Source organism: Papio anubis, chromosome 20 (assembly GCF_008728515.1).
Source record: "Papio anubis isolate 15944 chromosome 20, Panubis1.0, whole genome shotgun sequence".
Classification (NCBI taxonomy): Eukaryota; Metazoa; Chordata; class Mammalia; order Primates; family Cercopithecidae; genus Papio; species Papio anubis.
In genome coordinates this window covers 6,450,447-6,465,597 of record NC_044995.1, presented here as the reverse complement: position 1 = coordinate 6,465,597, position 15,151 = coordinate 6,450,447, and the positions used below count along the sequence as shown (strand labels likewise).

Here is a 15,151-nt window from a genome sequence, read left to right as displayed (position 1 = left end):
GGATTGGCTGGCTTGTCTGGAGCTAGTGCACAGTGTTCCTGGGATTCTAGTCCAGGCAATCTAGCTTCACCACCTCAGTCCAGTGCTTTACGGGGAGGTTGTACTGCTCGTCGAGGCCATTTCCGATGTTTCAGTTACCAGAAGGGTCAGGGATTTTTGCAGCACAGACAGCAATATCCCCATCCGGTCAACCCTAAGGCATCTTCCCTTTTAGCCTTACGCAAACACAGAAGTGGAAGTCCATTTTGACTTTCCTTTTTTTCTTCACCATAGTCACCTTTGAACATATACTTGGTTCTGTTTTTGCCCAACCTAGTGTGCTAATCATGGGCCATTCTGTAGCAAGGAAAAAAATCTACTTGTGTTTTAGAAAAGAGGGCTCATGGGAAACAGGCAGGGGTATCCCAGAAGCCCCGTTTTAGGAAGAAGAGTCAGACTTCAAAAGACCTACAAATGTTTCTGGCAATTACTCTCGGTGGAGTTCCTTGTCTCTTGTTTTCTCTTGATATCTGGGCCCTTCTCCTCCGTGCATAAAGATGTCCTCTGCCATTCCCTTTATTTTAATCCCCTTACAAAATGCTGGCTTCCATGTGACTCCTAGATACGTCTTCATGTGTTACCCTTCATACCTTGGGAACCTTCTAAAACGCATCTGTTGTTATGATCCCAAGAAAATGTTTATAAAATACAAACACAAATGTTTATAGGGTACAAATGAACATATCACCCTTCTGATTAAAGATCTTCAGTGATTCTCCATCTTATCCCCATTCTCCTCGTGTGGGATGCTGGAGTGCAGCAGTCCCCAACCTTTTAGGCACCAGGGGCCAGTCTCATAACAATTTTTCCACAGACTGGGGGGTGGCGGGGTGGATGGTTTCAGGATGATTAAAGCACATTGCATTTATTGTAGACTTTATTTCTATTATTATTATTACATTGTAATATTCAACAAATAATTACACAACTCACAATGGTGTAGAATCCCTGGGAGCCCTGAGCTTGTTTTCCTGCAACTAGATAGTCCCATCTGGGAGTGATGGGAGACAGTGTGGGTCAGGGAATGCAAAAGATTGGACACCCCCAGTTTAAGCCATTGTGAGGTGTAATCGTAAATTGTAAATTTCTTAGTATTAAAAACAACCAGGCTCAAGCCTGTAATCCCAGCATTTGGGGAGGCTGAGGCAGGAGGATCACTAAACCCAGGCGTCTGAAGCATGCCTTGGCAACATAGCAGGATACCGTCTCTAAAAGAAAAAAACAAAACAAAACAGCCTTAATGAAACAAGGTCTTGGTAATAATGCTTTTAGAATCAGTGTCGTTATCTCTGGTTCTGTAACTGCCTTACCGTATTTCTCCATATCACTCTGATACCCTTGGAATGATGCTTAATATTTCAGAAAAACAGTTATTTCTTTGCAATAGAAGACTACAAATGAGCTTCCACAAGATCAGAGGATTATGGGGTTAATCTTGATGGTGTGCATGGGTGTGGACGCGCTGTCCTGCCAACTGTCTCAACTTCCCTGCCTCCCTTACCTCTGTCTGTGTTTCCGGTCTCCATCCCTCACGACTCCTTCTCTGCCTTTCATTGCTTCCCTCTGATTCCTCTCACCACAGTACTTGCTCCTTTCTTTACCTTGACCCTTGGAGGGAGCAGGGGCCTGGACACCTGGATTTCTTGGCCCTTGATGTTGAGAGCATTGAACCTCTGCATCCCACAGAGACTGAGTTTGAAAAATACAGTCAAGTACATGAGTTTCTAAACAGACCCAGCCCACTGTCCTAATGCCATTAAAGCAGACAGTATATTGATGTACTCTTGGGGCCATCAGAAGTTCTGATTTCCTATTTCCTCTTACCCAGCTGATTTCAGTTCCTTTACCCCTCCTCCTCCTGTTCCTTGGGGTATGTTTTGCTGAGATCATTAGAGCCTGAGTCACTCTCCCCAGAAGACCCAGACCTAGAACTACCCAGAGCAAAACCACAGCTGGTGGACAGTCCGGGTAAGAAACAAATTCTGGGGGACTGGGTTGCTTGGCATAGACACACTTAATACACTGGTGAACACAATAGACTCTTTGGTTGAAGAAGGATGTGGAGCTGAAGAATAATTTTTTAAAAGAGGTTCTAGACAGGCCGGGCACGGTGACTCATGCCTGTAATCCCAGCACTTTGGGAGGCCAAGACAGGTGGACAACTTGAAGTCAGGAGTTCAAGACCAGCCTGGCCAACATGTTGAAACCTTACCTCTATTAAAAATACAAAAATTAGCACAGTGTGGTGGTGGCCGTCTGTAATTCAAGCTACTTGGGAGGCTGAGGCAGGAGAATTGCTTGAATATGGGAGCCGGAGGTTGCAGTGAGCTCAGATTGCCCCACTGCACTCCAGCCTGGGTGACAGAGTGAGACTCCATCTCAAATAAATAAATAAACAGGCTGGGCGCGGTGGCTCAAGCCTGTAATCCCAGCACTTTGGGAGGCCGAGACGGGCGGATCACGAGGTCAGGAGATTGAGACCATCCTGGCTAACACGGTGAAACCTCATCTCTATTAAGAAATACCAAAAACTAGCCGGGCGAGGTGGCGGGCGCCTGTAGTCCCAGCTACTCGGGAGGCTGAGGCCGGAGAATGGCGTGAACCCGGGAGGCGGAGCTTGCAGTGAGCTGAGATCCGGCCACTGCACTCCAGCCTGGGTGACAGAGTGAGACTCCGTCTCAAAAAATAAAAAATAAATAAATAAATAAATAAATAAACAAATAGGCTTTAGACTTTACTGGGGTCCTGATGGGAATAATGGAATATAGAGACAGTGTGATGCTGCAGGGGAGAGAGGGGATAAGCGAAGGAGGGAAGTTCTTGAGTAAACGGGGGAATGAGTTTTGCGGGACCAGTAGAGGGTAGTTCTTGGATGGGAACAATTGTTTTCTGGTCACTGAGGTGAAGGCAGAGAACAGTGATGCAGGAGCCGGCAGGAGGAGAATCTGGTGGAGGAAGAGGCAAGAGCATCAGCTTGAGGGCATGAGTTGGGGTGGGAAAGGATGTTTGGTTTGAAGCTTTCAGGAGAAAGCAAAAGAGCCCTAATGATTATGATGGGCCGTGGGGAAATGAGTGTGATACAGAAGCAATCACCTTTCAGATCAGTGATGAGTCTCCACATGAAGACACTGGTTCTGCGTGGTGCGTGGGACCCAGCGGCAGAATACAGCCCTGCCCTCTCATGAATTTGCAGACATTGGCTGGTCATTTCTCACCAAGCTCCTAGTTTCCTCTTCTGTCACACAGTGATGATGATGTGTAATCAATGCTGTGCTTGTTGAGATCAGAGGCAAGAAAGTTGAGGATGTGGTACAATGATTGCCAAGTATAAAGTGCTTCATCGACGGCGGCCACCATGGTCTGTGTTCATTGCAAATCACAGGATTTCTCCCTTGAACCATAATTGGACAAAATTGCACAGGTTTTCCTCTCTGGTATGTTCCGGCTCATTATTGCAGAATCTTCCTCATTCATTGCAACAATCTTCTGAACTGGTTGCCTTAGAGATTCTTGAAGACAAACAGTCCTCAGGGTATTTTGGTGGTTAGATGGGTGGTAGGGGAGGGAGACATGTCTGAGTTATTTCTGAGATTGTAGAGTATCAAAGTTCATTAGAAATGTGAGCCAAATACGTAATTTCAAAGTGTCAAGTAGGCAGTTTAAAAAGATGGAGAGAAACAAGTGACCTTAATTTTAATAAAATATCTGAGGTAAACTTACATAGCCAAATTATTATCATTTTAACATGTAGTCAATATAAAAACTATTAATGAGATGGTCACAATATTTTTTTCATACTAAGTCTTTGAAATCTGATGGGTATTTTATTCCTGCAGCCCATCTCCAATTGGACTAACCACATTTCACGTGCTTAAAAACCACATGTGGTGAGTGACTAGTGTATTAGACAGCCCTTCTGTGCCGGTAGCATGGCAAGGCAGAGGCAGAAAGAGACTTTTGCTGGAATTTGACAGCCTGGGTTTTTGGTTGACTTTAAGGAATTAACTGAAATGCTCTAAGTCTCACTTTCCTCATCTGAAAAATGGGTACCATAAAGAAAGTGACCCTTATAGTAACACTTTGGAGGAAGCCTCCTGCAAGCATTAGAAGAGAAGATCAGGCCGGGCACAGTGGCTCACACCTGTAATCCTAGCACTTTGGGAGGCTGAGGCAGGTGGATTGCCTGAGCTCTGGAGTTTGAGACCAGCCTGGGCAGCATGATGAAACGACATGTCTGCTAAAATACAATTTAAAAAAAATTAGCCAGGCATGGTGGCGTGCACCTGTAATCCCAGCTACTCAAGAGGCTGAGACAGGAGAATCACTTGAACCTGGGAGGCGGAGGTTGCAGTGAGTTGAGATCATGCCACTGCACTCCAGCCTGCGGGGGAGAGAGAGACACCCCCTACCAAAAAAAAAAAAAAAAAAAAAAAAAAGAGAAGACCAGCTCTTGGCAAGAACCTGACACGCACTTTGCATACCTGATCTAATGAAATGTCATACCCAATACATATTTGGACTATTATTTCTATCACGGTCTTCTGCATCCCCAAGAGTGCTGAGCCCATCCAATGGATGGAGAAGCACCTCCCATCCATCTGGCCAAGGTAACCGCAGAGACAAGAGTGGAAACGGAGTCTGTTGTTCTGACTTCTTGTAGCACAGAATCCATTGGATATAATACTTGATTATCCATCGTTTATTATCATTCACGGATCCATTTGGCCTATCTTGGAAAACTAACCAAATACTATGCCTTGCCTCCCACGATGAGAGAGGAAAGGGAGATTTCATGACCTTAAAGAGAGAGAGGGAGCAGAATTTGGAGTGGAGAAATTGCGTATCTTTTTTTTTTTTTGAAACGGAGTCTCGCTGTGTCACCCAGGCTAGAGTGCAATGGCGCAATCTCTGCTCACTGCAATCTCCACCTCCCAGGTTCAAGTGATTCTCCTGCCTCAGCCTCCCAAGTAGCTGGGATTACAGACTACTACCGCTATGCCCAGCTAATTTTTGTATTTTTAGTAGAGACGGGGCTTCACCATGTTGGCCAGGCTGGTCTCGAACTGCTGACCTCATGATCCGCCCGCCTCAGCCTCCCAAAGTACTGAGATTACAGGCATAAGCCACTGGGCCCGGCCAAGAAGTTGCATATCTTATAGTTCTTATGCAGAGTCATGGATGAGAGAAAGTCTTAGTCCACATTTGCGTGACACTAGGTCACTGTAGGTGTCACCCACTGATTTTCTGATATCATACATTGTTATTTTTTCTTTATTAAATTGATGGTAAAATACACATAACAAAAAGTTAACCATTTTAGGCTGGGCACAGTGGCTCACGCCTATAATCTCAGCACTTTGGCAGGCCAAGGTGGGCAGATCACCTGAGGTCAAGGAGTTTGAGACTAGGCTGACCAACATGGTGAAAACCCATCTCTACAAAAATATATAAATTAACCAGGCATGGTGGCAAGTGCCTGTAATTCCAGCTACTCAGGAGCCTGAGGCAGGAGAATCACTTAAACATGGGAGGTGGAGGTTGCAGTCAGCCAAGATTGCACCACTGCACTCCAGCCTGGGTGACAGAACGAGACCACATCTCAAACAACAACAAAAAAGTTAATCATTTAAATGTACAATTCAATGGCATTAAGTACATTTACAGTGTGTTGCAACCATAACCATTATCTAGTTCCAGAACTTTTTTATCACACCAAACAAAAACTGCATAAGCAGTAAGCAATAATTCCCCACCTCCTACTTTCCCTAGTCCCTGGCAATCACTAATCCACATTCGGTCTCTGTGAGTTTGGCTACTCTGGATATTTCATGCAAGTGGAATCATACAATATGTGACTGGTGTTGTCTTCCTTCCTTCTCTCCTTCCTTCCTTCTTTCTTTCCTTTCTTCCTTCTTTCCTTCCTTTCTTTTTTCTTTCATTTTAAAGACAGGGTCTCGCTTTGTTGCCCAGGCTGGAGTGCAGTGGCTCAATCATAGCACACTGTTAACCTTGAAATCCTGGGCTCAAATGAGCCTCCCATCTCACCCTCCTGAGTAGCTAGGACTACAGGTGTGTGCCACCACATCCAGCTAATTTAATTTGATTTAATTTTTTTGTTTTGTAGAGATGAGGATCTTGCTATGTGACTCAGGCTGATCATGAACTTCTGAGCTCAAGCAATCCTCCTACCTCAGCTTCCCAAAGCTCTGGGATGACAGGCGTAAGCCACCACATCCAGCCCTCTTTTGTTTAGCGTCATGTTTTCAAGGTTCATCCACATCGTAGCGTATATCAGTGCTTCATTCTTTCTTATGGCTGAATAATATTCCATTGGATGGATAAACCACATTTTGTTTATCCATTCATCTGTTGATGGACATCTGGGTTGTTTCTACCTTTTGGCTATAGTGAGGAGTGTCTCTATGAACATTTTTGTTTGAATACATGTTTTCTCTGTACATCTTTGGCCCCATATTCTCCTCTTGGAGGTCAAGGACCCTATTTCCTTAGCCATTTAATCTCCCTGGTAGGGGCTCACATGTTAGCAATTACGAGGATGTGTCATAAGATGCAATCTTGGCCACGCACGGTGGCTCAGGTCTACAATCCCAGCACTTTGGGAGGCTGCGGCACGTGGATCACCTGAGGTCAGCAGTTCAAGACCAGCCTGGCCAACATGGCAAAACCCCACTTCTACTAAATATACAAAAATTAGCCGGGTGTGGGGTGGTGCACACCTGTAGTCCCAGCTACTCGGGACACTGAGGCAGGAGAATCGCTTGAACCCAGGAGGCAGAGGTTGCAGTGAGAGATCATGCCACTGCACTCCAGCCTGGGTAACAGAGCAATATTCCATCACAAAAAAAAAAAAAAAGAAAAAGAAAGAAGGAAAGAAAGAAAAAAAGAAAAAAAGAAAGAAAGAAAGAAAGGAAGGAAGGAAGGAAGGAAGGAAGGAAGGAAGGAAGGAAGGAGAAAGAAAGAAAGAAAGAAAAGATGTAATCTTGCCTAACAGGTACAATAAAAGATTGCCAATGTATACATGTGGACATGTGTAAGGGACAGTGGTGAAGATGTTCCAGCTGTTGTGGGAGCTCTAGGGGAAGGTGAGAAAGCTATCAGTGGGAAAACTGGCAGGGGCAGAAATGAGGGGATGGGGAAATGGTGCGGAGGATCATAACTGAGGAATGACCATGACTGCACTATTTCAGGAGTGGACAAAATGGAGACAAATTCCTCTCTCCCCACGAACATCACTGGAGGGCCACCTGCTGTAGCTGCTGGCTATCTCTTCCTGGATATCTTCACTTATCTGGTATTTGCAGTCACCTTTGTTCTCGGGGTCCTGGGCAACGGGCTTGTGATCTGGGTGGCTGGATTCCGGATGACACACACAGTCACCACCATCAGTTACCTGAACCTGGCTGTGGCTGACTTCTGTTTCACCTCCACTTTGCCGTTCTTAGTGGTCGTGAAGGTCATGAGAGGACATTGGCCTTTCGGTTGGTTCCTGTGCAAATTCATCTTTAGCATAGTGGATATCAATTTGTTTGGAAGTGTCTTCCTGATCGCCCTCATTGCTCTGGACCGCTGTATTTGTGTCCTGCATCCAGTCTGGACCCAGAACCACCGCACCGTGAGCCTGGCCAAGAAGGTGATCATCGGGCCCTGGGTGATGGCTCTGCTCCTCACATTGCCAGTTATCATTCGTGTGACTACAGTACCTGGTAAACTCGGGCCAGGGACAGTAGCCTGCACTTTTGACTTTTCACCCTGGACTGATGACCCTGTGGAGAAGCTGAAGGTGACCATTGCCATGTTGACGGTAAGAGGCATCATCCGGTTCATCATTGGCTTCAGCGTGCCCATGTCCATCGTCGTTGTCAGTTATGGGCTTATTGCCACCAAGATCCACAAGCAAGGCTTAATTAAGTCCAGTCGTCCCTTGCGGGTCCTCTCCTTTGTCGTAGCTGCCTTTTTTCTCTGCTGGTTCCCATATCAGGTGGTGGCCTTCATAACCACAGTCAGACTCCATAACATATTACAAGGCCTGTCCAAAGAACTTAGAATTGCAGTGGATGTGACAAGTGCCCTGGCCTTCTTCAACAGCTGCCTCAACCCGATGCTCTATGTCTTCATGGGCCAGGACTTCCGGGAGAGGCTGATCCACTCCCTGCCCGCCAGTCTGGAGAGGGCCCTAACCGAGGACTCAGCCCAAACCAGTGACACAGCTACCGATTCTACTTTACCTTCTGCAGAGGTGCAGTTACAGGCGAAGTGAGGAGGGAGCTGGGGGACACTTTCGAGCTCCCAGCTCCAGCTTTGTCTCACCTTGGGTTAGGCTGAGCCACAGGCATTTCCTGCTTATTTTAGGGTTACCCACTCATCAGAAAAAAAAGCCTTTATGTCCCCTGATTTCGGGAGAATAAACAGATATGAGTTTATTATTGACTTCTTTTTTGATTTTGGACCTCAGCTTTGGGTGGTCAGGATGGGAAATGATAGGAAGAAGCTGTCATCTGCATCCTAGTTTGCCTGAAATGAACCCGAATATACCCATTATGATTAGTCCTGAATTATGAGTAGTGAATGATACCGTCATTCTGGCATAATGCTGAGTAGTGTCCACTTCCATTCTGAAAAGTGCCCTGCTATGAAAAATAAATTATGTAGTCATCCTAGGTAAATGAAGGAGGAGGGAGAAGTGTGAAAGAGTATGGCTAAAATCAGGCAAGATATACAAGAAAATACTTCATATATGCCAAGTCCGGTGGCTCACACCTGTAATCCCAGCACTTTGGGAGGCCGAGGCAGGCAGATCACCAGAGGTCAGGAGTTCAAGAACAGCCTGGCCAACATGGTGAAACCCTGTCTCTACTAAAAATACAAAAATTAGCTGGGCGTAGTGGCAGGCTCCTGTAATCCCAGCTATTCAGGAGACTGAGGCAGGAAAATCACTTGAACCCGGAAGGCAGAGGCTCTAGTGAGCCAAGAAAACGCCACTGCACTCCAGCCTGGGTGACAGAGTGAGACTCCGGCTCAAAAAAAAAAAAAAAAGAAGATACTTTATATAAAGTCCTCAGCCTTTATTGATCAACAACTCAGTAAAAATATAAAGTTATGGAGATGTCAGTTGAAGACCCCTCATCCCCTTGAGGTCTACCTGATTGCCTAATCTTTTACATCATAAATTTTGGAAAACAGATTGTCCTCCCCACAAGGGAGGGCCCCCAGAGCCTATGTTTTTACCTGTGGCTCTAAGTCTTGCTTCAACTGAGTTAGTCCAATTCATACAATGTCTGGTGGTTGTTGCCCTGAATGAAATTAACCCAGAGAGGAACTCAGACATTTCCCTCAATTTCCTGAAAAGCTACCTGCACAAGGTATTTAAATATGAAACACGCTTTACAGAAAGAAGTTTGGCAATGTGAGAATAGGCAACTGGCCAGCAACAGACAAACATGAAAGCTTTCCGTTGAACTTAAGACATCCTTTTAAAAGTCCACCCTCCCTCCTATCTCCTCACCTTCAGATTTCTGCTTTTTTTTTTTTTAAACGTGGAGAAATTTAGCCATCCTACCCTTGACTCTGACTCTATCCCTCAGGTCTCCTTTCCCAACTCAAGTCATTTATCAATAATAGCATCCTCCTTAAGAAGATTTCTGGCGCCAGCTCTTTTTTTTTTTTGAGACAGAGTCTCACTCTGTCACCCAGGCTGGAGTGCAGTGGCACGATCTCAGCTCACTGCAACCTCTGCCTCCTGGGTTCAAGTGATTCTCCTTCCTCAGCCTCCAGGGTAGCTGGGACTACAGGCACACGCCACCATGCCCAGCTAAATTTTTTGTATTTTTAGTAGAGAGGGGTTTTGCCATATTGGCCAGGCTGGTTTTGAACTCCTGACCTTGTGATCCGCCTGCCTCGGCCTCCCAAACTGCTGGGACTACAGGTGTGAGCCACAGCACCCCATCAAGAAGATTTCTGTTGCCAGCTCTTGAAGCAATCATTTAATTACCATTACAGACATCTTTTTTATTTTATTTTATTTTATTTTAAGACAGAGTTTCACTCTTGTTGCTCAAGCTAGAGTGCAATGGCGTGATCTCAGCTCCCTGCAACCTCCACCTACAGGGTTCAAGCGATTCGCCTGCCTCAGCCTCCAGAGTAGCTGGGATTACAGGCATGCATCACACCTGACTCATTTTGTATTTTTAGTAGAGACAGAGTTTCTCCATGTTGGTCAGGCTGGTCTCAAACTCCCTACCTCAGATGACCTGCCCACCTCAGCCTCCCAGAGTGTTGGGACTACAGGCATGAGCCACCGCGCCCAGCCATCATTTTATTATAAACAAGAAACAGAAGAGAAAAGGAGAATGAATGGAAAGAAGAGAGATGAAGGAGTGGCCTGGAGCATCCAAAGTTAACCTACAGCAGAACCTGTCTTTGGGTGAGGAGCTGGGTGATGAGGGCTGATTTCATTCCAGTGCAAGGGGAGATTCCTGAGTTTTGATGACATGATGTGGTCCTTGGGAATCTAGCTCATCTCTGGACTCCCATGATGGTTTTTTCTGCACACCCCCCATGAAGCGCTGCAAGCTTTACTCATCAGCATCCAATGCATTTATTTAATCTATGCCACTGACCCCAGAGCTTCTGGAGGGCATTGTGTTATCCTTGCCTTCCCCCTGCATACAAAAGGCTTCAATAAAGGATGGTTTAACTAAACTTTTTGCTTCTGTACCTCTTTTATAATTAACCAGGATACTTGCAAATCCAGGAACCCCTTAGGCCACCAACTCCAGGAAGTCAGCGAGTTCTTCCTATGTTGACACATGGAGAAACTGAGGCCCAGAAGGAGAGTGCAGTAAAATAGGACTCTGCTACAAAGTCAGGGGCACCACCTCCGTCCGAGACCACCCTCGCTTCCGACACCAACTGCAAATTTGCAGAATCTCCAGAACACTCTCCAGCTGGATCATTTGCTAGAAAGAGCCACAGAGAGAGAACGGAGCAGAGGATTTGAACAGAGAAGAAGTGAGAGATGATGAAGCCCCAGATTGTAAGGGTGGCGGGGAGAGAAGCTACCAGATAATGTTCTGGTTCCTCTAAGGTCTAGACACACTGTCTGCAGTTGGCTTCCTTTAAATTCCCTTGTGTTCTTCCAGCAAGCAGGTTTAACTTGAGCCAGTTTGACTGAGTTTCGACAACTCACAACTCAACCATCCATTCCTAAGCTACCTCTAATAATCGTCAGGATGAATCAACCACAGGGTGGTTCCTGTGACTGAGGCTGAGCAAGAGAATGGGGAGAGACATGGCTTGCGGGGGATGGGTATTACCCTTCAGATCACTTACTGGGGGAGCTCCTGGTCTTGCATGAACCAGCAAACAGAGAAGAGGCAATGGCCTATGATGGGGTCAAAGAACAAGAATAAATGATAGCCCCTGTTGGCTCCCAAATCCTAACAATATCCAGCTCACCCTGAATGGTGCCTCTATGGGGGAAAAAAATCCCTCTTGTAGAATTTAGACATTAAGAATAGAGACCATCCTAACAAGTTGCCTGGGCAACAGAGCGAGACTCCAGCCCCCAAAAAATAAAAACTAAAAAATAAAATAAAAACTGGTACTGGATTTTGCAAGAAATAGCAAGTCACCCTGAAGTTATAATTGTGTGGTATTTACAAAAAAGAGAATTTTAGATTATATTATTATTCTTTGTAAAGTGTGTGGTACATATCCTTTATAATCAGTACAATTACAAAATGTATTGTAAACATATGTGTTTATACACAGACATACATTTTTCCCTTTGGAGAGCCAGTTGTTAAACATTTATCGGCACATCACAGTGTAGTCGTGTTCAGATCCCAGCTGTCACTACTTGTGTGACCTCAGACAAGTCATTTCCCTCTTTGAATGTCAATTTTCTCTTTTTTAACATGGGAGCAGTAATAGCTACCTGAGGGAATCTTTTGGCTGGAGCTCACGAAGATGAGACAGGAAGCACAGAGCTGAGCATCTGCATCACGGCTGGCCAGGCACAGTGGCTCACGCCTGTAACCCCAACACTTCAGGCCAAAGCAGGCGGATCACTTGAGCCCAGGAGTTCCAGACCAGCCTGGGAAACATGGTGAAGCCATGTCTCTACAGAAATAAAAAAATAAAAAACACAAAAAGCAGTCAGGATTGGTGGCGCACACTTGTAGTCCCAGCTACTCAGGAGGCTGAGGCAGGAGGATCGAGGCTGGGCCTGGGAGGTCGAGGCTGCAGTGAGTCTTGATCATGCCAATGAACTCTAGCCTGGGCAGTAAGAGCAAGACCCTGTCTCAAAGTAAAATAAAATAAAAACATATAGATCATGGCCACCATCAACATTCTGACCATTTCCACCTGCTGGAGACAGGGTTGTTTTCTCTGTCCTCTGCAACCACAGTGATGTGACACTTCCTGTATGACCCACCCTCTCCCATCCTAACAGTCTTTTTTCCCCCTTGCACCTCCCTTTGTCAAGCAACAGAGGTAGGGGGGTCATTTAGTAGGCATTACTCTGAAGTCCCTGCACCTGGGGTTAGGGGAGAGGAAATGCTCCCCTAGTGATCCGCTCGATCATATGTACCTTAGAAGAGCATGCATGAGCCTCCCCAGGGCACAGAGCGGGAGCTTGTTCATCATATGCTCCACATGTGCCCTGCACTGGGCTGGCTTGTTAGTTTGTTAGGGTGCTGTAACTCATTACCACAAACCAAGTGACTTCAAACCACAGAAATGGACTGTCTCACAGTACTGGAGGCCAGAAGTCTGAAATTAAAGCATCGGCAGGGTTGGCTCCTTTTGGAGGCTCTGGGGGAGACTCCCTTCCACGCCTCTCTCCTAGCTCCCGGTGGCGGCTGCCACCGCTAACATTTCTTGGTGTTAAGGATGTAATTTTGTCCTCCCCACAGCCTCCATTCCTACATTGAAGTCCTAACCCTCAGTCCCTCGGAACATGTCCTTATTTGGATACTGGATCATGGCAAATGTAATTATTTAAGTTAAGATGAGGTCATACTGGACTAGGGTGGACCCATAGTCCAACATGACTGGTGTCCTTACGAAAAAGGGAAATTTGGACGCAGATGCACACACGGGAAGAACACCATGTGATGAGGGAGGCAGAGGTGGCAGTGATGCTTCCACAAGCCAAGGAACGCCACAGACTGTCAGCAAATCACCAAAGATTGTCATTGTCAGGCACCAGAAGCAGTCAAGCACAGTGGCTCATGCTTGTAATCCCAGCACTTTGGGAGGCTGAGGTAGGAGGATTGCTTGAGCCCAGGAGTTTGAGGCCAACCTGGGCAACATAGCAAGATCCCATCCTTACAAAATATTAAAAAGTGAGCAGGGTGTGGTGGTGCACACCTATGGTCCCAGCTACATGGGAGGCTGAGGCAGGAGGATCACTTGAGCCCAGGAGTTCCAGGTTGTGGTGAGCTATGATCACACCACTGTACTCCAGCCTGGGTGACAGACCAACACCCTATCTAAAAAACAAAAATAGGCTGGGCACTGTGGCTCACGCCTGTACTCCCAGCACTTTGGGGGGCCGAGACAGGCTGATCAACAGAGGTCAGGAGTTCGAGACCAGCCTGGTCAACATGGAGAAACCCCGTCTCTACTAAAAATACAAAAATTAGCTGGGTGTGGTGGCGTGTGCCTGTAATCTCAGCTACTCAGGAGGCTGAGGCAGGAGAATGGCTTGAATCCGGGAAGTGGAGGTTACAGTGAGCCGAGATTGAGCCACTGTACTCCAGGCTGGGCGACAGAGCGAGACTTCCTCTCAAAAATAAATAAATAAATAAAAATAAAAATAAAAAACAAGCTAACCAGGTGAGGTGTCTCCCACCTGTAGTCCCAGCTACTTGGGAGGCTGAGGCAGGAAGATTGCTTGAGCCCAGCAGTTCAAGGCTAGCCTGGCAATGTAATGAGACTTCATCTCTACCAAAAAAAAAAAAAAATGTTAATTAGCTGAGCATGGTGGCCTGCGCCTGTAGTCCCAGCTATTTGCGAGACTGAGATGGGAGGTCGGCTAACGACTGAGAGGCAGAAGTTGCAAAGAGCTGATTGCGAGTGGGTCAGTTCACTGGCTCAGAGGCTAGTGGGCAGTGAGCCGACTGTACTCCATCTTGCGCAGCACAGAAAGAACCTGTCTCAAAGAAAGAAAGAAAAAAAAAAGCACCAGAATCTAGGCAAGAGGCATAGAATAGATTCTGTCTCACAACTCTCAGAAGAAACCAAGCCTGCTGGAACATCTTGATCCTGGACTTCTAGCTGGCAAAACTTTGAGAGAGTAAATTTCTGTTGTTTAATCTGAGTTTGTGTCACAGCCGGCCCTTTATACTTGTGGTTTCTACGTGTAAGGATTCAACCAATCACGAATAGAAAATATTTGAAAAAAGTAATAAAAAATAATACAAATTTAAAAAAAAAACAACTACCTCTCATTCACTTTGTATTAGGTATCATAAGTAAGCTAGAGATGGTTTAAAGTATATGGGAGCACTTTGGGAGGCCAAGGCAGGCAGATCACTTGAGGTCAGGAGTTTGAGACCAGCCTGGCCAACATAGCAAAATCCCATCTCTACTAAAAACACAAAAAATAACCGGGCATGGTGGCGGGTGCCTGTAATCCCAGCTTCTCAGGAGACTGAGGCAGGAGAATCGCTTGAACCCGGCGGACAGAGCTGAGATTGCGCCACTGCACTCCAGCCTGGGTGACACAGCAAGACTCCATCTGAAACAAATAATAATAATAAATAAATAAAAATAAAGTCTATGGGAGGATGTGCATAGGTTATGTGCAAATACTGCACCATTTTATGGAAGTGTCTTGAACTCATCTGTGCCTTTTAGTATCCACAGGGTCTTGGAAGCAATCCCCAGAGAATACTGAGGGGCAGCTGTATTTTTTATTACAGAAGTCTAGAAAACTAGTACACTTAGCTTGTGATACATCACTCCAATCTCCGCCTATGTCTCTGCATCACTTTCTTTATCTTTTTGATGCAGGGTCTCCCTCTGTCACCCAGGCTGCAGTGCAGTGGTACAATCATAGCTCACTGCCACCTCGATCTCCTGG

The 15,151-nt window shown here is 46.0% G+C and overlaps 1 protein-coding gene and 1 long non-coding RNA gene across 3 annotated transcripts; one reads left to right on the top strand and one right to left on the bottom strand.

The window, feature by feature from the left end:
• Positions 1-1,905: 1,905 nt before the first annotated feature.
• On the top strand, positions 1,906-8,480 carry FPR1 (formyl peptide receptor 1). 2 transcript variants are annotated; one of them, XM_031659246.1, is made up of 3 exons: positions 1,948-2,007; positions 3,286-3,473; positions 7,248-8,480. In XM_031659246.1, the coding sequence occupies exon 3, from the start codon at positions 7,259-7,261 to the stop codon at positions 8,315-8,317; it is 1,059 nt and encodes a 352-aa protein (XP_031515106.1). In that variant the 5' UTR covers positions 1,948-2,007; positions 3,286-3,473; positions 7,248-7,258; the 3' UTR covers positions 8,318-8,480. The 2 variants fall into 2 exon arrangements, with proteins under 2 accessions (XP_003916065.2, XP_031515106.1); XM_003916016.4 differs by lacking the exon at positions 3,286-3,473 and having other exon boundaries at positions 1,906-2,007.
• LOC116271625 lies at positions 2,807-3,224 on the bottom strand. The gene is made up of 2 exons (XR_004180234.1): positions 3,133-3,224; positions 2,807-2,984 (listed from the first exon to the last, which is right to left on the bottom strand). It is a non-coding gene; the product is annotated as an uncharacterized LOC116271625 (long non-coding RNA).
• Positions 8,481-15,151: the final 6,671 nt, after the last annotated feature.

Coding starts and splice junctions, on each gene's coding strand:
- FPR1 (XM_003916016.4), top strand. CDS start 7,259: ATGGAGACAAATTCCTCTCTCCCCACGAACATCACTGGAGGGCCACCT.